This window comes from Ovis canadensis, chromosome 10 (genome assembly GCF_042477335.2).
Source record: "Ovis canadensis isolate MfBH-ARS-UI-01 breed Bighorn chromosome 10, ARS-UI_OviCan_v2, whole genome shotgun sequence".
Lineage (NCBI taxonomy): Eukaryota > Metazoa > Chordata > Mammalia > Artiodactyla > Bovidae > Ovis > Ovis canadensis.
Genome location: NC_091254.1, coordinates 85,032,594 through 85,056,501, shown reverse-complemented (window position 1 = coordinate 85,056,501; position 23,908 = coordinate 85,032,594). Strand labels below are relative to the sequence as shown.

The 23,908-nt window shown below is 42.9% G+C and overlaps 1 protein-coding gene and 1 pseudogene across 3 annotated transcripts in view; one reads left to right on the top strand and one right to left on the bottom strand.

The window, feature by feature from the left end:
- The window catches only part of LOC138446668 (ATP-binding cassette sub-family C member 4-like), a 172,526-nt gene that overhangs the window by 112,595 nt on the left and 36,023 nt on the right, over positions 1-23,908 (bottom strand). For 2 of the 3 annotated variants that reach the window (XM_069601890.1, XM_069601893.1), the window contains exons 8-13: positions 23,386-23,635; positions 20,997-21,098; positions 13,261-13,350; positions 10,655-10,846; positions 5,604-5,695; positions 5,294-5,380 (exon numbers count right to left, since the gene is read on the bottom strand). In XM_069601890.1, the coding sequence (XP_069457991.1) occupies positions 5,294-5,380; positions 5,604-5,695; positions 10,655-10,846; positions 13,261-13,350; positions 20,997-21,098; positions 23,386-23,635 (813 nt within the window). The remainder of the gene's footprint in view (positions 1-5,293; positions 5,381-5,603; positions 5,696-10,654; positions 10,847-13,260; positions 13,351-20,996; positions 21,099-23,385; positions 23,636-23,908) is intronic. The other variant, XM_069601891.1, reaches the window with a different exon arrangement.
- Positions 11,259-11,694, top strand: LOC138446810 (small ribosomal subunit protein bS18m pseudogene; annotated as a pseudogene).

The following is a 23,908-nucleotide window of genomic DNA, read 5'->3' as shown; positions in this document are numbered from 1 at the left end:
CCATGCACCAGCCCCAAGCATGCTGTATCCTGCGTCAGACATAGACTGGCGATTCAATTCTTACATGATAGTATACATGTTAGAATGCCATTCTCCCAAATCATCCCACCCTCTCCCTCTCAAAAGGTAATCATTACCCTTAATTATACTAGACCTAATCTAAGCTGACTGGTGTGCTTAGATGAAGAGGAGACTAAGACACAAGGAATGGACACAGGCATGCAAATCAGTGAAGTTAGAACACACCCTCCCACCATGCACAAAAATAAACTCAAAATGGATTAAAGACTTAACCACAAGATGTGACACCATAAAACTCTAGAAGAGATTAGAGGCAAACTTTCTCTGACATAAGTTATACCAATGTTTTCTTAGGTCAGTCTCCCAAGGCAATAGAAACATAAGCAAAAATATACAAATGGGGGCTTCTCTGGTGGCTCACTGGTAAAGAACCCATGTGCCAGTGCAGAAGACATGGTTTCAATCCCTGGACCAGGAGGGACCCACATGCCACGGAGCAACTAAGTCCACGCACCACAACTACCGGGCCTGTGCTCTGGGGCCCAGGAGCCTCAACTACTGAGCCCACGTACCCGAGAGCCGGTGCTCTGCTCAAGAGGAGCCACTGAAATAAGAAGCCCACACACTGCAACTAGAGAGAAGCCCCTGCTCATCACAACTAGAGGGAAAGCCCCACCAACACAGAGCCCGCACAGCCATAAACAAACAATTATTTTTTAATTAAAAAAAGTAAGCAAACGGGATGTAATCAAGCTTACAAGCTTTTCACAGTAAAGGAAACCATAAACACAATGAAGAGACAACCTACAGAATGGGAGAAAGTACTACAAATGATGTGACCAACAAGGGCTTAATTTCCAAAATATACAAACAGCTCATACAACTCAACAACAACAACAAAATCCAATCAATGAAGCAACTGACAAACAACTAATCTCAAAAATATACAAGCAACTTCTGCAGCTCAACTCCAGAAAAATAAACCCAATCAAAAAATGGGCCAAAGAACTAAATAGACATTTGTCCAAAGAAGACATAAGGATGGCTAACAAACACATGAAAAGATGCTCAACATCACTCATTATCAGAGAAATGCAAATCAAGACCACAATGAGGTACCATTTTACGCCAGTCAGAATGGCTGCGATCCAAAAGTCTACAAGCAATAAATGCTGGAGAGGGTGTAGAGAAAAGGGAACCCTCTTACACTGTTGGTGGGAATGCAAACTAGTACAACCACTGTGGAGAACAGTGTGGAGATTCCTTTAAAAATTGCAAATAGAACTGCCTTATGACCCAGTAATCCCACTGCTGGGCATGCACACCGAGGAAACCAGAATTGAAAGAGACACATGTACCCCAATGTTCATTGCAGCACTGTTTATAATAGCCAGGACATGGAAGCAACCTAGATGTCCATCAGCAGATGAATGGATAAGAAAGCAGTGGTACACATACACAATGGAGTATTACTCAGCCATTAAAAAGAATACATTTGAATCAGTTCTAATGAGATGGATGAAACTGGAGCTGATTATACAGAGTGAAGTAAGCCAGAAAGAAAAACACCAATACAGTATACTGACACATATATATGGAATTTAGAAAGATGGTAATGATGACCCTGTATGGGAGACAGCAAAAGAGACACAGATGTATAGAACGGACTTTTGGACTCTGAGGGAGAGGGTGAGGGTGGGATGATTTGGGAGAATGGCATTGAAACATGTATACTATCGGGTAAGAAACAAATCACCAGTCTATGTTTGATACAGGATACAGGATGCTTGGGGCTGGTGCATTGGGATGATCCAGAGAGATGATATGGGGTGGGAGGTGGGAGGGGGGTTCAGGAATGGGAGCTCGTATACACCCAGGGCAGATTCATGTCAATGTATGGCAAAACCAATACAGTATTGTAAATTAAAATAAAGTAAAAATAAAATTAAAAAATAAAAATAAAAAAGGGGCAGAAGAACTAAATAGACATTTCACCAAAGGACACATACCGATGGCCAATAGGTACAAGAAAAGAAGCTCACCATTTTGAATTATTAGAGAAATGCAAATCAAAACTGCAATGAGCTATCACCTCATGCCAGTCAGAATGGCCATCATTAAAATAACAGTGGCTGAGGGGGAATGGAGTAAAAGGAACCCTCTTACACTGCTGGTGGGATTATCAGCTACCTCAGGCACTATGGAAAACACTATGGAGGTTCCTTAGAAAACTAAAGACAGAATTAATTCATAATCCAGTAATCCCACTCCTGAGCATATATCTGAAGGAAACTATAAATCAAAAAGACACATGCACCCCTATGTTCATAGCAAAAGTATTCACAATAAACTAACGTGGAAATAACCTAAATGTCCATAGACGAATGGATAAAGAAGATATGATACATATAGACAATGTAACACCACTCAGCCATAAAATAAAAAGAAACAAAGAATACCATTTGCAGAAATGTTGATGGACCTAGACTTTGTCATACTAAGTGAAGTAAGTCAGAAAGAGAAGGACAGATATCATGCATCACTTATACATGGAATGTAAAATGTGGCAAAAATGAACCTATCTACAAAACAGAAACAGACTCACAGACATAGTGAACAGACGTGGGGTTGCATGGATGGAGGGGGTGTGGGGAAGGGATGGACTAGGAACTTGGGGTTAGCAGATGTGAACTATTATGTGTATAATGAACAGACAACAAGGTCCTATAGTATAGTGCAGCGAACTATATTCAATATCCTGAGATAAACCATAATGAAAGAATATTAAAAAGAACTTACATATGTGTATAACTGAGCCACTTTGCTGAACAAAGAACTTAACACAATACTGTAAATCAACTATATTTCAATAAAAACTTTAAAAAAAATAAACTAACAGAGACACGGGGTGCTTGATGACAGAGGGGACTGCGTGAGAACACCACGCAGTGGCCGCCACCAGCGGGCAAGGAGACACGCTCAGCAGAGACCAAAGCTGCCCGCACGCTGAACTCTCAGCCTCGAGACCCGTGAGAGAATCCATTTTTGTTCTTCAGCACCCCCATCTGTGATAACTTGCTATACACTGAATGTTTCTGTCTTCAAAATTAATGCATTAAAAGCTATTCCCACTGTGTTGGTATTAGGAGGTGTGGCCATTGGCAGGACCAGGTCAGGAGGGTGGAACCTGCGTACATGGGATAGGTGTCCTGATAAAAGGAACCACAGGACACCCTCACCCCTTCCACCACGTGAGGACGCAGGAATCAGACCCTCACCAGGAATCATTGAATCTCTCGGCACCCTGACCTTGGACTTTCTCAGCCTCCAGAACCAAGAGAGATAAACTTCCATTATTCCTAAGCCACCCAGCTCTGGTTCCTGTGACAGCAGCCTGGACGGACACAGCCCCCGCTCCACAAGACCTCGCAGCAAGAATTCCCAAACCGCTTCTCTCTGCCAAACACCCCGCCTCCTCCAGGTGAGGATGTGCCTGCTGTTCTCCTCACAGCCCTGCTTCCTCCTCCCCCAACACCTGAGCTTCTCCTCTTCCTTCCCCAAAAGAACTGGGTCCTCTTCTCAGCCTCCACACACCTGCCCAGGCTGCAGGCCCCCAGGGCACTGCCCGCCCAGCCCTGGGCACAGGGAGCTTTCCAACTTCAGTGAAAGCCTCCAGCTGCCACTTCCACTTCGTATTTCCTACCCTGTATGGAAACTCTCTAAACCATGCCTCAGCTGACATTTCCCCAGGCATCTGTCTTAACAAGCTTCATGTAGAGACAGGTTCCTTAGAGGCAGGAATGAGAGCTGGATGTCCTAGTCTCCCTTATTCTGCCCAGTGTGGTTCTTCCCCTCTCCTGGCTCACTGTCCTCCTTGTAAACTGAGAGGTTTTGTGCAGGAACATCTGTAAGGGCATCGATCTCAGTGCACACAGTAGGGTGTTAATAAGGGCAGCTGGAAGGCTCATTGGCTTTAACAAGGTGAACAACAGCAAGAGAACTAACTATGGGGTAGATGCGGAGGTTGCTTCAGAAAGAGCAAATTCATGAGGCTTTCAAAGAGGTCAGTCTAGACTCCACCAGAGGCCTCAGTCAGCATGTATTAGGACAGAGAAGCATCAGAGCTGTTCTCCTTCAGGAGTTCTGTGGCCAAGAAAGAGCCATTGACAACAAATTCCAGAACAAAGTGAGAGTCAGGACTTCAACCAAGATACTGAGTTTCAAATTCAAAGTAACCCTACACGAGGGTCTATGGGTTTTCCAGTGGTTATGTATGGATGTGAGAGTTGGACTGTGAACAAAGCTGAGTGCCGAAGAATTGATGCTTTTGAACTGTGGTGTTGGAGAAGACTCTTGAGAGTCCCTTGGACTGCAAGGAGACCTGTCCAGTCCATTCTGAAGGAGATCAACCCTGGGATTTCTTTGGAAGGAATGATGCTAAAGCTGAAACTCCAGTAGTTTGGCCACCTCATGTGAAGAGTTGACTCATTGGAAAAGACTCTGATGCTGGGAGGGATTGGGGACAGGAGGAGAAGGGGATGACAGAGGATGAGATGGCTGGATGGCATCACGGACTCGATGGGCGTGAGTCTGAGTGAACTCTGGGAGTTGGTGATATACAGGGAGACCTGGCGTTCTGTGATTCATGGGGTCGCAAAGAGTTGGACACAACTAAGCGATTGAACTGAACTGAAGTATTAATTCTAGTAAGAATCTATGAAGTAATGTTAAACACCTGAATCATACTCAGATGTGAAATAAATCATTTGTAAATTCTAGACTTTATTAAGTATTTCCAAACCAATGGATTAATAAACCAACAGTCTTTCCACGGAAGCCCTATGTTGGTACTGAAAACTTCACTTCTAATGTGTCTTCAACACATGATGGAGGAAAATGTTTGGCATCCAGTTATCAGGTTCCCAAGGCCTACTCTTGGATTTAAAATTTTTACATCATTCATATCCCTAGGGTTTGGATCCATTACCTGCAAGTCATGGGGGAATCAACCATCTATCCCTCACTCCCTAAAGCATGGACCCCACTCTCCTTCACACACTTGAAGCACCTGCCGTATTTTCCTGTCCTGACATCTTCATGATGCAAAACTTCTCTACGATGGATCTTGTGTGGAGGGAAGGGAGGAGAGGAAGGAACAGCAAGGCAGAGAGAGCTGAGACTCCTAAAGCAAAAAGGCTTTCCTGAGCTCTCTTCCCTGTTCTCTACAGGGTTCTTGGAAAGCAGAAATGATAGAAAATAGGAGCAAACTCACTGTTCGAACAAGTGCCTGCTGACTCCTACATCCACTGCACTGAATGGATCGTCCAGGAGGTAGATGTCTGCATCCTGATACACGGCTCTAGAAAATGTAGAGAGACGTCAGGAGGGGACACTTCACACTCCCTGGGTCCCATCTCTGAATCATGATGGCATCCAATAACTCCATGTTCATTCCAAGAGCCCAGGGAAAGAGGCAAGACCCTGCTTCACACAGGCCCACCCAGTGAGCAGGGTCTGCGTGCTCACGTCCACTAGGAGCCGCGGAGGAGTAGGGGCGGGATGGCAACTGAAACCCCGCTTACCTTGCAAGGCTGACCCGGGCTTTCTCTCCTTCACTCAGCGGGGTTCCTCCATCTCCTCTCACAATTACATCTTCCTTCAAATTGTGCAAATCCTGCATGGAGATAGAAAAAGAAAAAAGAAAAAGACTTAAAATGTGCTCTCTTCCTACCATCCTAACATTTTAATGTCATTTCTTCATACAAGTATTTAATCAACGGCAATGGGCTTATTTCATAGTGACTAAACTATAACCAGGAAAATTAAAAAAAACCTCTCAGGGCTTTTCCTTTGTTTTCATTCTATATTTTTTCAAAGCATTTATGCATTTGACCACTTTAACAGGTATTTATTGAGGACTGACTATACACCAGGCACCATTCTGGGCACAATGAAATCAACCACGAGGAAACAGAGCCCCTAAAATCTCTTTCCATGGTGGGAGATGATGATATGGAAAATTAACCCAAGCACAAGAACTGAGGACAAGAAGGAAAAGCAAACCAGCTCAGGGGGATGGAGACTGAAGGAGGAAGTGAGTCCACACTGGGGTGTGAGGGCTCTGCTCAGAGGAGCTGAGAGCAGATCTGGGGAGAGGGAGGGGCTTAGGCAGACCTGGAGAGGCTGCTCCACACAGAGGGAGGGGCGAGTGCAGAGGCCACAGGGAAATGCCCAAGGGGTTCAGGACAAGCAAGGAATCAGGAGAGCAGAGCAAAGTAAGAATGATGGGAGTGAGGGTGGAGACAGAGCAGGAGGAGCCTGGGGTCACTCCAGTAAGAGGAGGAGAGTGAGGGGAGGACTGACATGGTCTGAGGTTTACAAGGAAACAAACTCCTGTGCTTTGCAGAAAACAGACAGTTAAGTGGGGAAGGGTGAGGGTGGATACAAGTGAGGACATTACTGGAATAAGCTAGAAAACAGTGTGAATGGAGAGACAGGGTCACATTGCAGAGACATTTGGAAGGCAGAGTCTGTAAGACCTGCTGACAGGATGGGTGTTGTCCGTAAGAGAAGAGGACTGTGGTGTTTGGGTGGAAGAAAGGGAAAGACAGAGTCAACATTTACTGAGTTGGGGAAGATGGCGGATGCAGGTTTAGGAGGCTTTTCTTGTGGACAAGCTGAGATGACCTCTCGGTGATGCCACTGAGTGCCACCAGTGCAGCTGGACAGGCAGGTGTGAAGGTCTGTGCCAGAGACACAGGTGTGAGAGCTGGTGGCCCAGGCTGGTGAAGGAAGAGGATTTATTGTATCTTAAATTACCACTTTTGCTGATCTTGGTCTCTGCTTCCTGCTTTCAGAGAAGGGATAACACCTGACCAATGTCTTCACAGTGATACTTAAGGCAAGTCATAGTGTGATAGACAAGGTCTGTACAAGAAATGGGAGCAGAAAGAGCAGGCTGGGCAGGAAAACCAAAAGGAAAGAAACAGTTTGCTCAATGGACACCCAGCAGATCAGCTGAACGAAGTAGATGTTTGTCTGTAGAAGCAGGAAAAACTCAAAGTTAAGAAAGATATGAAGTTTTGACTTGAGGATCTGGGAATCTACCATAAATTATATTTGAATGCTCTTTAAGAAGTAAATAGACAAATCAGTCTATTTTTCCCAGAGCACTTGGGGAAATTAAAAAAAAAATGACAACAATATCCCCAAAATGACAAGATAACAATCAGGTTTAAGTTACACAATTATTACACTAAAAATCTTTGGGTTATCTACTAAACCCCTCAGGCATCAACCTAAGATACACAGCAGTACCTTTCTGCAGATGACGCCCTCACTCTCTGTCTCTACTTTAGCGAATTTGGGAAGAAAGCAGGTACACTGGAGTCTGCATGATAAACAAGTCCTTTGATCTCCCTAAGTCTCACTTTCCTCTTCTACAGAATGTGCTACAGAAACAAGAGTTACTAAACTCAAGGATGCCATGAGAATCTAAGTATGAACACCCTCTATAAATGGAAAAAGGACTGGAATTGATTGTAACTTGCTACTGGTGATTGATGCCTATTTTCTCATCAAGCCATTCTTAGTGTGGATCACAATATGCAAAGCACATGACCATAAAGAGAAGAAAGAGGGTGTCTCCATCATAACCCTCCCTGACAGGCACACAGACACACAGGTTCCCTGCTCACTCAAAGCTTAACTGGGGTACATCCAATGAAAGGCAGCAATTGGTCTGTCATGAAAATTCATAATTTTTCACCTTCTTTCTTTGTTGAGCTCAGAAGTAATTACCATCCCTTGCTTAGGTTTTCATGAACAACAGTGAGCCATTTTAAGACAGATTCCCAGCCACACACACACACACTTGCTTTGGTTTTCATGAACAACAGTGAGCCATTTTAAGACAGGTTCTCGCACACACACGCACACACACATAAACACAGAGTTGTTGGCCTTTGTTTCACTGTTGAAGTCCTTGCAAACTGTTCCACTTAGCTTTTATGCTTTGATTCTATGTTGTTTCATTTTGTTTCTCAAAATAGTAACACATCATAGCACAGCAATCTTAACCATGTTCTAGAAAAGGCACCTAAATCCACTCATTCACTCGGCACAGTTGGGGCACAAGAAACAAGCTCTCTCCAAGTCTGGTAGCAGTACTGTGAGCGTGTTGTTGACTCTGACCATTATTTATGGACCAGCCCCAAATGGGAAAAACATTTCACAGGATTCGAAATAAAATCCAAGTCCTGCTAATTTCCCAGCCACTATTTTCTGATTAGGTTAAAGGGAAAAGTCTGACGAGTATAGACTACAATTCCCCCCACTGACAGAAAGGTATTCTTATTCATGTTATTTTCCTTTAAGTTAAGTTTCCCCAATTCTCACTGAACAGCAGACACACACACTAGAGGCAAACTAGGAAATGGTGATGCTGGTTTGGATGCCATCCGCCCAGAAGCACATCAAGGGCCCTTCAGGGATGGTGGAGACTTACAGTAGAAGCACCAGGGAGCAGACTGCTGAAATGGTAAATGTGGGCCGGACGTGAGGCCCTGGCAGAGGAGGGCTGGACTCGAGAGTTGAGCAGCAGCAACCCTCCTTCCTTCACAGCTTTTCTTCCACGTGGAATCGCCCCTCCTCTCATGGCCTGTCAATATCCTGCCCGTTTCCCCAGGCTCATCCCAAGTATCCTCTCCCATGGAACCATCCTGGACTCATCCCTACCTGCTGAGTTCCTAAGGCTCTGTTTACACCTCCCATCTCTCATGAAGGACCATCTTATTCTGCTTCATCATCTGTACATGGCTTCTCTCAGCTCCTGGCAGGGGTGGGTGTGGGGGTGGTAAGATCTGTGCACCAAGCTCTGGGCTGGACCCTGAGGCTGATTATCTCTAATCTTCACAACAAGTTCACAGGAAGTCCTGGCCCCACTTCACAGATGAGCAAATTTACTAAGTGAGGTCATATCACTGGTCTGAGGATGGTCAACTGTTAAACAGAAGAGCTGGGATCTGAACCAGATGATGTCCTTTTGAACCAGTTCATAGCCTTTTGCTCTTTCATATCACGCTGCCCAGGTGGTGACTGAAGATTATATTTGAAATGAAGGCAACACTAAAATAACTCAAGTCTCAAAGGCCTCTATACCTAGACACAGAATGATCAGTTAACTTATTATCCTATGATTGTTAAGGCAACCTGAAAAGAAAATGTCCAAGTTGGCAGGAATGTGTAAATATAAGATGAAAGTACAAACTTACAGGCATCCAAGAGGGGTTTGTAAGATCAAGCGAACTATGTGGGAAAATATCAAACTAGAATTTATCAGCATGATACCTTTATGTAATGCCTAAAAGTTTTTAAAATCATTAAAAGCTTTTTATAAAATTTTTTAAAGATTTTTAAAGTGGTTAAAGATAATATACAGTCAAATGTTACATTTTATATTGCTTATGGTAACAGAATATGTTTACTGTTGATTTATGTGGCATCTGGTCCCATTACCTCCTGGCAAATAGATGGGGAAAAGGTGGAAACAGTGACAGATTTTATTTTCTTGGGCTCAAAAATCACTGCAGATGAAAAAAAACTCACTGCAGATGGTGACTGCACCCATGAAATTAAAAGATGCTTGCTCTTTTGGAAGAAAAGCTACGACCAACCTAGACAGCATATTAAAAAGCAGAGACATCACTTTGCTGACAAGGGTCCATACAGTCAAAGCTATGATTTTTCCAGTACTCGTGTATGAATGTTAGAGCTGGACCATAAAGAAGGCTGAGTGCCAAAGAATTGATACTTTTGAATTATTGTTCTAGAGAAGTCTCTTGAGAGTCCCTTGGACTGCAAGGAGATTAAACCAGTCGATCCTAAAGGAAATCAACCCTGAATATTCACTGGAAAGACTGATGCTAAAGCTGAAGCTCCAATAATTTGGCCACTTGTACGAACTGCCAACTCATTGGAAAAGACCCTGACACTGGAAAACACTGAGGGCAGGAGAAGAAGGGGATGACAGAGAATGAGATGGTTGGATGGCATCACCAACTTGGTGGACATGAGTTTAAGCAAGCTCCAGGAGATGGTGAAGGACAGGGAAGCCTGGCGTGCTGTGCTCCACGGGGTCAAAAAGAGTTGGACAGGACTTAGTGACTGAACAACAATGTCTACAGATGAACTAACCTGAGGTCTAGGATCAGCTTTGGAATACCAGGGGATGGGGTGTGATGTTGGGTGCTGGGGTGGCACAGGGCAGAGGTAAAGACCCAGCAAGACTGGCCACCAGCCGACCCTGGCTGAACCCGGGCATGGGAACATGAGGGTTCATTACACAGTGCTCTCTATTCCGACAAGTTGTTGTTAATTGTCCATTAAAAAAAGAATCTAAAAGTGAATGAAACTTCACCAAATGAAACAAAGGCATTCTGTGACCATCATTACCACGCTAGAATTAAAACAACAACATATATGACTGCATACTTACTCAGAAGTCCAGCTTAAAGCAACAAATAAAAGACCTTTCAAAATCAAATAAAAAGAACTTTCAACAAATCTTAGAGGTTAAACCAATATTATCATTATTTGAAATCTGAGTACATGCAACTCAAGAGTCATTACTCACCTCTTCCAAAGCACAAGCCCTTATTACTTTTTCATATCGGTCTTTTTCATATTTCTTCCCAAATAAAATGTTACTCCTCACAGTTCCTGGAAACAACCAGGGCTGCTGAGAAACATACGCGATCCTCCCGTGCACGCTGACCTTCCCCTGGCTCGGGGGCAGCTCTCCCAGCAGAGCACGTAACAGTGACGACTGAAACAGACAGCAACACACACAGGTGAACAGGCAGCACTCAGGAGGGAACACGCCCCGCAGCACAGCCGACCCCACCCTGGTACTTGATCAATGATATCAGAACAGGATAAAGTACAGGTCTGGAAGTTGCAGGAAAAAATGGAAAACAGCACTATTGGTCAATGTAGACTAAAGGTTGATAAGGAATATTAATACTGTAACAATCCACCCTGCCAGAGTTTCCCCCAAATGAAGTGCTCTACTCAGCAAAGACTAAGAATGTCTAACATCCTTCACTAGCAGAGAAGACCAGCATGATGTGTGCTTTCTGTATCTGATGTTTAATGCAGTTGGTCTTGTATCTGGTATCTGTTACTTGACAAATACTTGTTCTTAAAAAACTATGTGGGGAGGGGAGGAGCAAGGAACCATGGCCACTATGGCAGCTCTTTGCAGTGGGCTAGGGAAGAGAAAGTTGGCACATTTCACAACAGCTATTGTCTGCCTCACGAATCCCGGGATTCATGCAGGGCTGTGGAGAAGAAGTTGTTCACAATATAAACAGGTAACCAGCAACAGGGACCTGCCTATTCCAATGGAAAATCCTTATAAGGAGCCTCTGAAAAAAATGTATCTTGTATGAAAAATGTGTAGATTATAAGAATCTACAGGTTTTATCCTAGTTTATTTCTCCATTTATTGGATGCATTTATAGAAGGCACATAACAGGTCTTTGTGGGAACAAAAAAAAAGAAATCACAGAAGCAATTAACAGAGCTCAAATTTGGGGGTTTATGCCAGTTACATACAAGGGTCTTCCCTATCTCAAAGACCCTAAAGTTTGTAACATCAAATATAGGAAGTAAATTATATAAAGTTATCATCATTAAATGTACTTTGCAACAACAAGAAAAAAAAGCTATGTGGGGATTTCCCTGGTGGTCAAATGGTTAAGAATCCACCTTCCAGGATGGGCAGAAGGGACAGTCTGGGAGTTCAGGATGGACAGGTACACACTGCTATATTTGAAATGGATAACAAACAGGGACCTACTCTATCGGTCATGGAACTCTATTCAATGTTATGCGACAAACTGGATGGGAGGGGAATTTGGGGGAGAATGGATGCATGTGTACATATGGCTGACATACACCCTTCACTGTTCACCTGAAACTATCAGAACATTGTTAATTGGCTACCACCCAATACAAAATAAAAAGTTTAAAACAATAGTAACTACATTCAGAGTATAAACACTGAAAAAAAAAAAGAAAAAAGAAGAATCCGCCTTCCAATGACAGAAGTTCTGATTAGATCCCTGGTCCCCTGGTCAGGGAACTAAGATCCCACATGCCCCAGGGCAACCCAGCCCACATGCCACAATTAGAGACCCCGCGCACTGCAACCAAGACCCAATACAACCAAATAAATTTTAAAATATATTTAAAAAGTTCTTTTAAGCTATATGTGAAGAATATAGCCAAAGATTATTATTTAAAAGAACTCTGAGCTAGTTGTATTTGAAGAATAAAAGTCCATCGTGCCCAGGGAGCTCAAATCCTGTGCTCTGCAACAACCTAGGGTGGTAGGACAGGGTGAGAGGTAGGAAAGAGATTCAAGAGAGAGGAAACATCTGTATACCTATGGCTGTTCATTCATGTTGATGTATGGCAGAAACCAACACAATATTGTAAAGTGATTATTCTCCAATTTTTAAAAAATAAAAATTTTTAAAGCCCTTCATGGAGGAAATCATCACCATCTCGTGTACACACTCCACATTTAGGTTTCTGCATTCTGTTGTACAAAACACAGGACACTAAGAGCACCTATACACGCCCTTCACATCTCTTGTAACACAGAGAAATGACGTATCCATGTCCATACCCTCAGAGTGCTCACCACACTGGGCTGAAATAATCTGCCTGTGTATCTATCTTGCCCCAGAACCAGGTTGCCTCTGAAAGGCAGAGAGGATAAAGTCTGTACCTTTATCTCCAGCACGTGGCTGCACCTTCACTGCACGTGCACTGATGGGACCAAGTCAAGTTACGTAAGGAAACGCTCAGAGCTTCCTAGAAGAGCCTTTACCACCTCCAGACTTCCTGGAGGGGCCACTGTGACAAAAAGAAGCCCCCATTGTCTCCATCCAACCTGAACAGCTGCCACATAGATGATCTCCTTCACTGAGACGTCCGAATTCCTGACACCAGTTCCCAACTGTGCAATGTAAAGCACCAAGAAGGAAAGCACAGTGTGCATTTATCCAGGTTTATGTGGCCACGAAACCTTCTCACAAAACTAATATTGCATGGAACACACCTAGAGAAATGCCATTCTAGATACATTCAAACTGTGTCACCCTCAGCTCTGGGCTCCACTCAAGAATTTAACAGGGGGTGTGGTGTTGCATCAAGGGCATCACAACTAACCTTTCCTGCTCCCACAGGTCCAACCACAGCTAACAGTTCACCGGGTCTGACAGTAAAGGAAAGGCCTTGTAGAGTTGAGGTTTCTGATTCCTGCAAATTAAAGTTTATAAAAATGTACCCATTTCAATAAAGTAACACATACCTTACTTTAGAAAATAGAGAAAATAATGTAATAGTTATTGATATGCTAACATTAACCAACATTTTTCTCCTTCCTATTTCAATATACTGTGCCCAAGAGGCCTTTTCATCCATCCTCTCTTTGGGGTGTTGAAGAAGTTTTAGCTGCCTTTAGGAAGGCTCCTTCTCTTACCAGATTTCCAGACACAGCTCTAGACACCCACAGATTTTATATAGCAGAGATGACAAGGTACCTGCCTGAAGTGCAAACTGAAGGATGCATGCTAGTTTATTAAAAATAATGTACTTAATACAATATTCAGTGTGGGAGGTTTTTAATCATGTGGCTCAGACGGTAAAGAATCTGCCTGCAATGTAGGAGATACAAGTTTCGATCCCTGGGTCAGGAAGATCCCCTGGAGAAGAGAATGGAAACCTACTCCAGTATTCTTGCCTGGAAAATATTATGGACAGAGGAGACTGGCAGGCTACAGTCCATGGGGTTGCAAAGAGTCGGACGTGACTGAAAGACTAACACTTCCTTTTCAAGTTTTCATCATGACCCTTGGTTTTAACTGTCTATCTCATTAATCCACAAGGTGGCAGCATAAGTACCTGGTGTGCCTGGCCCTTCAATAAATAATTTGAAATCTCCACAAATGTCTCCATTTTCATTCCATATAGAATGAACCTCAGTAATGCTCAGCAAGCAAAGGGGAACTTTATATGAAGAAGTCACTCTTGGTAAATTAATTCTTATAAGTAACAGGCATCACTGACTCGATGGATGTGAGTCTGAGTGAACTCCAGGAGTTGGTGATGGAGAGGGAGGCCTGGCGTGCTGCAATTCATGGGGTCGCAAAGAGTCGGACACGACTGAGTGACTGAACTGAACTGAACTACTGTAGCACAAACACAACAATAATTGGGGAATAAAGAAATTAATTATGACATTATGGGGTAAAGTGATAAAGCCTCAATTTCCTATGTCTTACATGCATTACCTGTCCCGGCTAAATAGGACCAATAAAGTACTTGTACCATAAGAAAAACATAAAACACGAAGGTACACGCAAGAGCAATGTGAGGGAGAAAAACAAAGTACTCATCAAGCCAATCACAGGTTGGATTCCTGGTAGACTTAAGGGTGTGTGTCTGTGTGTGTTTACATATCCAAAATGTTGATAAAATTGCCAGTAACTTCTGTGTCAAGAAAAAAAAAATAGTGGTTACACGTGATTAAGTAAAATGCCCTAAAGACTAAAAGCACAGAGTCTGGATTAAAAGTCTAGATAATCTTCAAACTGAAAATATTTTCTGGAAAGCACTGAACTGATTATACAACATTCACATACTAAAATAATGACTGATTTTTCATCACCAAAAGAAAAAAAAAACTAGTTTCAGATTTGGGGAATGACAAATTAACAACAAGAAGCTAGATTTTAATACACAAGAAATATTTTTTAAGCTAGTTTCTAAGCTTCTCCACTCCTTTCTTCCTGCCTGACACTTGGAATTCCTACTTTACTACTTTTCACTCAGTTATGACTACAAAATAGTGAACCACCTACAAACATCAGCTTCCTATTGCAGCCCCTCAGTCTGTCATTTTAAGTGAAATGCCAGGCTGGATGAAGCACAAGCTGGAATCAAGACTGCTGGGAGAAATATCAATGACCTCAGATATGCAGATGACACCACCCTTATGGCAGAAAGTGAAGAAGAACTAAAGAGCCTCTTGATGAAAATGAAAGAGGAGAGTGAAAAAGCTGGCTTAAAACTCAACATTCAGAAAACTAAGATCATGGCATCCAGTCCCATCACTTCATGGCAAATAGATGGGGAAACAATGAAAACAGTGACAGACTTTATTTTTTGGAGCTCCAAAATCACTGCAGATGGTGACTGCAGCCATGAAATTAAAAGATGCTTGCTCCTTCAAAGAAAAGCTATGACCAACCTACACAGCATATTAAAAAGCAGAGATATTAATTTACCAACAAAGGTCCATCTAGTCAAAGCTATGATTTTTCCAGGAGTCATGTATGGATGTGAGATTTGGACTATGAAGAAAGCTGAGCACCAAAGAATTGATGCTTTTGAACTATGGTGTTGGAGAAGACTCTTGAGAGTCCCTCGGACAGCACGGAGATCCAACCAGTCTGTCCTAAAGAAAATCAGCCCTGAATATTCACTGGAAGGACAGATGCTGAAGCTGAAACTCCAATAGTTTGGCCACCTGATGCAAAGAAATGAATCATTTGAGAAGACCCTGATGCTGGGAAAGACTGAAGGCGGGAGGAGAAGGGGGATGACAGAGGATGAGATGGTTGGATGGCATCACTGACTCGATGGACATGAGTTTGAGTAAGCTCTGGAAGTTGGTGATGAACAAGGAAGCCTGGTGTGCTTCAGTCCATGAGGTCTCAAAGAGTTGGACAAAACTGAGCAACTGAACTGAATTGAACTGTCTGTTAGGGCCAGACAGTGTTCCCTCCCTGTTCAGGCTCCAGGATCCGGCACTGCTCTGAGGTGACCAGAAGGTGGCAGCACTCAACAGTCCATGGCTGCTGGGTCCCCTCCCCGACTGGTTGGTTATCCAGGCTGGGGGACACTGACTCAAGGATTATCATCTGAGCCCAGGCTTGCAGACACAGTTCGAAACCCTGGTCCCGTGAGATCTGCAGGCTCCCACAGGACTATTTTTCTTATTTTGGCTGCTCTCGGTCTTTGTTGCAGTGTGTGGGCTTAATTGCTCCAGAGCATGTGAGATCTTAATTCTTCACCAGGGGTAGAACCCATGTTCCCTGCACTGGAAGGTGGATTCTTAACCACTGGACCACCAGAGAAGTCCTGGGACCATTTATTTTAAAGCTTAAAGATCGAGACCAAGTCCCATCATTCCATGAATGAGACCTGGGTCCCTGAGACCTTCCCCACCTGCCCACCTGGCTGTCTAGGGGAGCAGGTTACAGAGCTCACATCTGTCTCCTGCCTTCCAGCCCAGCAGGGGCTTCATTCAGACTCAGCTTCTCTCCAAAACCCTAGTGTCTTCCCCTTCCCCTCCTAGGGCTCTCTCACCCATGACCTAACCTGACAGCCACCCATGACCTAACCTGACAGCCCTAATTACTAATGACCCCAGCAAGGGGCACAGTCCTTCCATAGGCAAGGCCAGGACAACAGAACAGGGTGTTCTGGACTACAGTGCAGTTTATGCAGAAGTCTGTGACCAAGCTATTAAGCTCTTGAAAGAACAAGATAGTTCACTTAAAAATGCTGCATAGTTTCACACAAAAGCAATTCAATGGACACCTGCACAAACTCAGGGGGAGGATGCAGGGGACAGAAGGACAGACAGCATTGGGCGCCCCAGGTCTATTTGAACACCTGCACGGAGGAGGCGACGTCGGGCTCTCCCACCTGCTGCTCTGGGCCGCGGGCTGCCTGGCCACGCTCTGTGCGATGACCGGTTCAGGACACCACCTTGGCCCTGACGTGACTACAGCCCGATTTTACTGAGCACCACGAGAGCCCCAGTGCCGCTACTCCTCAGGGGCACCTCTCCAGCACCAGAAATCTGGGAAACCAAAACAGCTGTGTTTCCTGTTTTGATGCTAAGGTTGCTAATATTAACTTCTTTGGGAAACAATGAAAGGTAAAAGCTACCGTTCAGATAACTCAACATTAGTGACTGCCAGGTGCTGAATTCTGTTCTGTGCCCACTGCCAACCAACACCAACAAATTCTAAAACCATGACTCTGCCTTCCCCTCCTCAGCTCCCACCACAGAGACCACGTCAGGTACAAGTAACACCACTCTAACTCCGACCTCCCAACCTGTGCCAAAGTCTGCCTTTGACACATCCAGTTTCTTTAGAGGAAATATCTTTGTCTTGGGTGCGCAAGGTATTATTTTCTTTCTCTATAAATTCTGCAGATCTAAAAAACAAAACTACTACACTGTGAAAACAGACCTGCTGAATTAACAAGGACTGGAGTGTAACTAACTGAAACTACAATATTTTCTTTCAATGTGTCCCACGTGGAAGATGTTATTCTAGGACTTTTAACTGTTCCCATATGAGCCCCGCCCTTGAAGAAGAATCAGTTAAATCACTTTGCTCAAGGGAATATTTAAAACATTCTGCATGAAACCTTGTGTCTTCTTTTACCTTAAATGACTGTTGCTGTGTTATTGGTTCTCTGTTCTTGACATGTCAGCTGTGACTCTGTAAGTGATGGAAAACACTGTCCTGTGCAGACAACCCCATGACTCTCTTGGCAGTTTAAATGTTGTCATTTTAAAGTCTGAAAGCTGTGTTATTTTTATGCGAACTCAGGATGTAGTTTAGTGACAGAATTGAGAAGAATATGCTGAAGCAGCATCAATCAGGTGGATTTTTGGCTATCGTTTCTAAAGTGGAATAGATTTATAAATTTAGTAGCCTTACAGCAAAATTCTGTGCTTAATAATAGTTATTCTTTCTACATAGAGACAAGAAAAATAGTAAAGTATAGCAGAATATTGTTCATACTTGTAAAGCACCTTATATCTTTGATAAATTAAAAAACAGTGCCTTAAAGACAGCCCGACAGGTAAACTTAACCTAAAATTTTGGTGATTCGATATTTCACATTAAAGAAGGGAAAAGTTGCCCTGAGGATGTAACTGTCGATATGGGCAATAAAAAAACCTGCTTTAAGATATTTAAGTGTTAGCATTTAATTGAAAACATCCCTATTTTATTCAAAACCCAAGTGACTTAAACGATGTTATACAAAGTCAAAAGCCTTCATCTATTGAACCACCCAAAAGTTTTCTTATGGCTAATAAAAAGTATAAAGTTGATTTAATTTTATTTTCCTCTGTACTTTAAAAAATTATCCTAACACTGTTGTGCCTCAAAGATTTCCACCAAGCTTTCTTGAAAAGTAACTTCTATGAGGCAAGAAAGAAATTGTTTTAGAATCATTTGCTCTTTAATGAGACAATCATTTTAAGTTTTAACACAGTAAGTGTGAGCAGTGTAATTTCAGAAAAAAATTTAGTTGGTCAGATTACTGTGGATTTTTAATGATGATTGCCCTGGGTAAGCAGATCATACTTTTTCTTTCTTCTCTCCCATCCTTTATCAGTTTCAATTCCTGTGGTGTGATAACATGCATACTTTCATTTCTTTAGTTTCCTTATGAAGCACTAGTTTATTCCAGTTTAGAGGGATCCCTCTTCCCTGCCTTTGACACACAGAATTAGTTCAGGGGCTCAAATCAATTTAAAATGAGCTTTTGCTCATTAAGGCTCCAATTACTAAGGATTTTTTTGTTTTGGTTTCTTTAGTCTATAGTGGTTGAATTTAGCACTTGGTTTTCAATATTTTATGGTTAAGAAATGACAAATTGCTTTTGTCCATTTCTTAAGCCAAGTTTCCTTACATTTAGATAATTAAAGGTTCATAAAATGAAGATTTACTGTTTCTTCATTACTTGCTGGTACAGCTAGAGTTTCTTTTCCTTGCAAATCTGTACATATCTCTAGTATTTTCAAGGGCCTTAATTGTTTAAAATCTCTGGCTTCAGAGGTTTCTGGGGAAAGGCAGGCTTACATCTTTGTGTTTCCCTCAGTAGTAACAACCTAGGTACCTCACAGTAGTGCCATGACTGTTAGTTTTTAGGGAGTGCTAGAAGATACAAGATTCAGTTGAGAATACATAGAATTTCTATTCTCCCAAAGTGGTAAATATTAGCTGCAAAGGCATCATTGTCATTTAGCTAGACAGGAACATGTTGCCACACAGTAATGTTAACACTGTAGGTATTTCTGTGAAAATGTAGCTGATGAAGCCTCTACTGTAATTTTGAATGCTGCTCTAACAAAACCATAATATGGAGTTAGAGTTTACAAGGAAAGCCTCACAGCCTTGTTCCTCTTCCTTTAGCAGTTTAGTACCTTGAGTTATTAATAATTTGATTTTTTTTTACTCTATAAGGTATATAGAAACCTTTTCAGATTTTTCATCTGTTTTTCTTCACATAGACTGTAGTACAAATAAGTCCCTTATTTTACCTTGCAGATATTTGTTGCACAGGCAGATACTGTTGTATATAGATACTTTTATTTCAGTTCATTAAAAACTGCAGAACCAATCTGCATTGTATATCAAACTGATTTAAAATTAATCTACAAAAAATAAATAGATAAAATAAATCTATGTGTTTACTGGAAAAAAAATCTGCTAATGAGTCATATAAAGTATGTGTTAGCATTCACATAGAGTGGCCTTTAAGATGGAATTTTAGTGGTGCTTTCTATATATGCTTCAAGAGCATTATGCCGAGAAACACCAAGCAGGAGATAAATCTACTATATTAAGGCAGGAGAAACCATCAGGGCAAGGCAGGCACTGTGTGTGAGTTTCCATGGACAGAAGGTGCAGGGATGTGGTTTCATGTATCTGGGAACAAACCACTGTGTGGATGGTGGGGAAGGCAGATGCTGAGTCAGAAGCAGGTGAACACGATGCAGGAGGCACCACAGAGTCACAGGCACAGAAGACAGGGTGAGTCTACAATCAGGATGCGTGCTCTGTGGTCCCCACTCTGACAGCCCGGTTCCTGGGCTCTGCTCTGGAGGGTGGACCCTCTGGTGGAGGTGTCTCCTCCCTGAGTCCCTCCAGCCCTGGGGGTGGGACTTAGCTTCCTGCCTTTGCTAAGCTCTGAGTTGTCTCATGCACCACTGTTCTACCCTTTCTAACTTTTCCTCCCTCTTTCATCACCTCCGTAACTAACTCCCTGCATGGAACTCCCTCTCCCATGGTGGGGTTCAGTTTTCCTGACTAATCCACACTGACACAGGAGGGGAGCACAGAGGACCACGAAACCTGGGGTGAGGGGAGCATTTCCGTTGGTAAAGGGGCTGCACTGGGTGTGCGATAGTGACAGCTTCCTGAGACCAGACCTGGTCATTTTTTCTCTTTGCCTGCAACTAACAAATAAACCAAGTGTTGGAAACCACCAACTTGTCACCAACTTGTCAACAACTCTGTCTACTTGTCATCAAGTGCAGTCCTTTAACTGGTGCTCATCATGCCCACCTGCTGTCTCCTCCTGCCCCTGGCTGCCACCAAAGTGTCCAGAACCATCCAGAAGCTCAGGATGGGGGAGCCCCCAGCCAAAATCCAGATCACAGCCTCATTCTATGTATAATAATGTGATCTGATAATCAAGGCTAACTTGTACACTAACTCCCCAAAGCCTCTTTAACAACCAGTTGTGCAATTAACCCATTCCACACTGCAGCATTTTGTCTGTCCATTCCTATAAATGCTAGCATTACAAATGCATGTACTTTAAGTTCAAAAGGTGCTAATACTTTGAAAGCTCTCTTGAAAATGAGATAGAGAGCAAGCAATAAGTCAAAGGTCTTAGGTTGATTTTATACTTAATCTCCATTAGATACAACTTTAGTCCAAATTTTGAGAATTTTTAAAACATACTTTTAGTAAATGAGCAAGTCACAATTTACACCATGCATAAAATCTAAAAATTCTCCAGTAAATTCACATCACAGTTGTCTGTTAGAAGTCAGGATCCTGGAATGGAGGACTTGTTACCTCATCCCAAAAAGCAGTGAAATCTTGCACGTCCACTATCCTTTCACCATCTGATGGCTGCTGAGGGTGGAGCTCTGGTATCTCATCAAGTAATAGAAAATTCTACAGAAAACGAAACAAAGAAAACAAAACAAATAAAAAAAAAAACACTGTTAAACTTCGGAAGAGAGCACAAGCAAAAAACAACTGCTTTCCTGGGATTTGCAATAAAAACCTTTGTACAATCTAAATAATGTTTTACCAACTGTACTTAGAGTATTAGTTCACATCAGAACATGTTAAATAACATATGGAATAATATTTACTGTTATTACAGCTCATGGCATATATCAATAAAATCATATAATATAGTGCATTTGCCGTGGTTCAGTCATCAAGTAGTGTCTAACTCTTTGCAGCCCTGGGGACTGCAGCACACCAGGCTCCCCTGTCCTTCACTATCTCCAAGAGTTTGCTCAAACTCATGCTGATTGAGTCAGTGACACTATCTAACCATCTCATCCTCTGTTGCTGCCTTCTCGTGCCTTCAATCTTCAAAATGCATCAGAGTCTTTTCCAATAAGTCAGCTCTTGGCATTAGATGGCCAAGTACTGGAGCTTCAGCTTCAGCATCAATCCTTCCACTGAGTACTCGGGGTTGATTTCCTCTAGGATTGACTGGTTTGAAATCTTTGCAGCCCAAGGAACTCTCAAGAGTCTTCCCCAGTACCACAATTCCAAAGCATCAATTATTTGGCACTCAGTCTTCTTTATGGTCCAACTTTCACATATGTCCATTACTATTGGAAAAATTATTGCTTTGACTATATGGACTTTTGTCGGCAAAGTAATGTCTCTGCTTTTAATAATGCTGTCTAGGTTTGTCACAGCTTTTCTTCCAAGGAGTAAGCGTCTTTTAATTTCATTGCTGAAGTCACCATCTGCAGTGATTTTGGAGCCCAAGGAAATAAAATTTGTCACTGCTTTCATTGTTTTCCCATATATTGCAATGAAGTGATGGGACCAGATGCCATGACTTTAGTTTTCTGAATGTTGAGCTTTAAGCCAACTTTTTCACTCTCCTCTTTCACTTTCGTCAAGAGGCTTTTTAGTACCTCCTCACTTTCTGCCATAGGGGTGGTATCACCTGCATATCTGAGGTTATGGATATTTCTCCTGGCAATCTTGATTCCAGCTTAAGCGTCATCCAGCCTGGCATTTCACATGATATACTCTGAATATAAGGTAAATACGCAAGGTGACAATAAACAGCCTTGATGTGCTGTGCTGTGCTTAGTTGCTTCAGTCGTGTCTGACTTTTAGGGACCCCATGGATTGTAGCCCTCCAGGCTCCTCTGTCCATGGCAATTCTCCAGGCAAGAACACTGGAGTGGGTTGTCAGGCCCTTCTCCAGGGGATCTTCCCCACACAGAGATCAAACCCTGGTTTCCTGCATTGCAGGCAGATTCTTTATTGACTGAGCCTTAAGAGAAGGTGACAATATACAGCCTTAACGTACTCCTTTACCAATCTAAAACCAGTCTTTGTTCCATTACTTGTTCCAGCAACAGTTCTAACTGTTGTTTCTTGACCTGAATACAGTTTTCTCAGGAGACAGGTCAGGTGGTCTGGTATTCCCATCTCTTTCAGAATTTTCCACAGTTCCTTGTGATCCACACAGTCAAAGAATTTAGTGTTTCCAATGAAGGAGAAGTAGATGCTTTTCTGGAATTATCTTGCTTTTTCTATGATCCAGTGGATGTTGGCAATTTGATCTCTGGTTCCTGTGCCTTTATAAATCCAGCTTGTGCATGTGGAAGTTCTTGGTTCACTTAATAGTGGGAATTACAAATTTGAAAAGAAGAGGGCAGTTAGAGAGAGGATTAAGCAGTAAATAAAAAGGGGCCAGGGATGAAAAGGCAGACACAAAAGGCAGGTTCAGACACCAACAAGCAAAACATCTGTGGAGGAAAGAATTCATTTTTGAACAGAGAATAAAGTGAATCTGAGGCAGTAGGGAGCTCTCAGCAAGCTCCTCCCCTCCCAGCCGAGAGAGGAATCCTGTGCCCCAGGACTGCGCACAGTCACTGCCTGGCCCCTGGAGCCATCACAGGAGATGCACCCTGTTTGTTTCTCCTGCTTTTAGACATTTTAGTCACTCTGCAGGCATTACCACACTGTGCTATGCTACTTATATATACTACTGCCCCTACATGTGAACCAGTCTCACGATACCTGTAACACACTCTACCTAATAAGAGAAGAGAGTACCTGCAGCATTCTGGGAAGACTGCCAGCTTTGGCACTGGGAGAGTTAAAGCTCACCTAACTGGCACACAGTGATACCACATAAAGGAGCTATTTTAGGTAAAATCCACCTGTAGCTTTAAAAAGTTATTTGTCCCCAAACCTTGATTCTTCGGATGCTGATGACAGCCTCTGACACCTTCTCGACGGCCATCGGGAAGTAGAGGGTGCTCGAGAATCGCAGAGCCTCGAACAGCGTCACCACCACAAACACCTGGCTGGCTGAGATCCGGTTGTCAAGGAACTCATTGGTGATGAAGGTGACAAAAATCATGATTTTGCTTACAGCAAAAAATGATGCCAAATTCATGCCCCTAAGGTAGGAACTTTTCAGAATCTTGGAAATTTCCTTCCTGGAAAAGACAGAATGAAATAGGTTTTAAGAGAAGTATTGATATCCAAGTCCTCACATGAAGGGACTATACAGTGCACCTCCAGGGCTCCGTCCTGACACCAGGACCACACACTTCATCACCACTTCACTCTTCCAACTAAGCAGAGGCTTCCTGTCACCCTTGTAAACACTGTGGGTCAATCAGACTGGGTTTGAACATTCATTCAACAAGCATTCATAACCACAAGTCCTGGGCGGGGCTCCCCACTGATGACAGAAAGACACAGCCCCT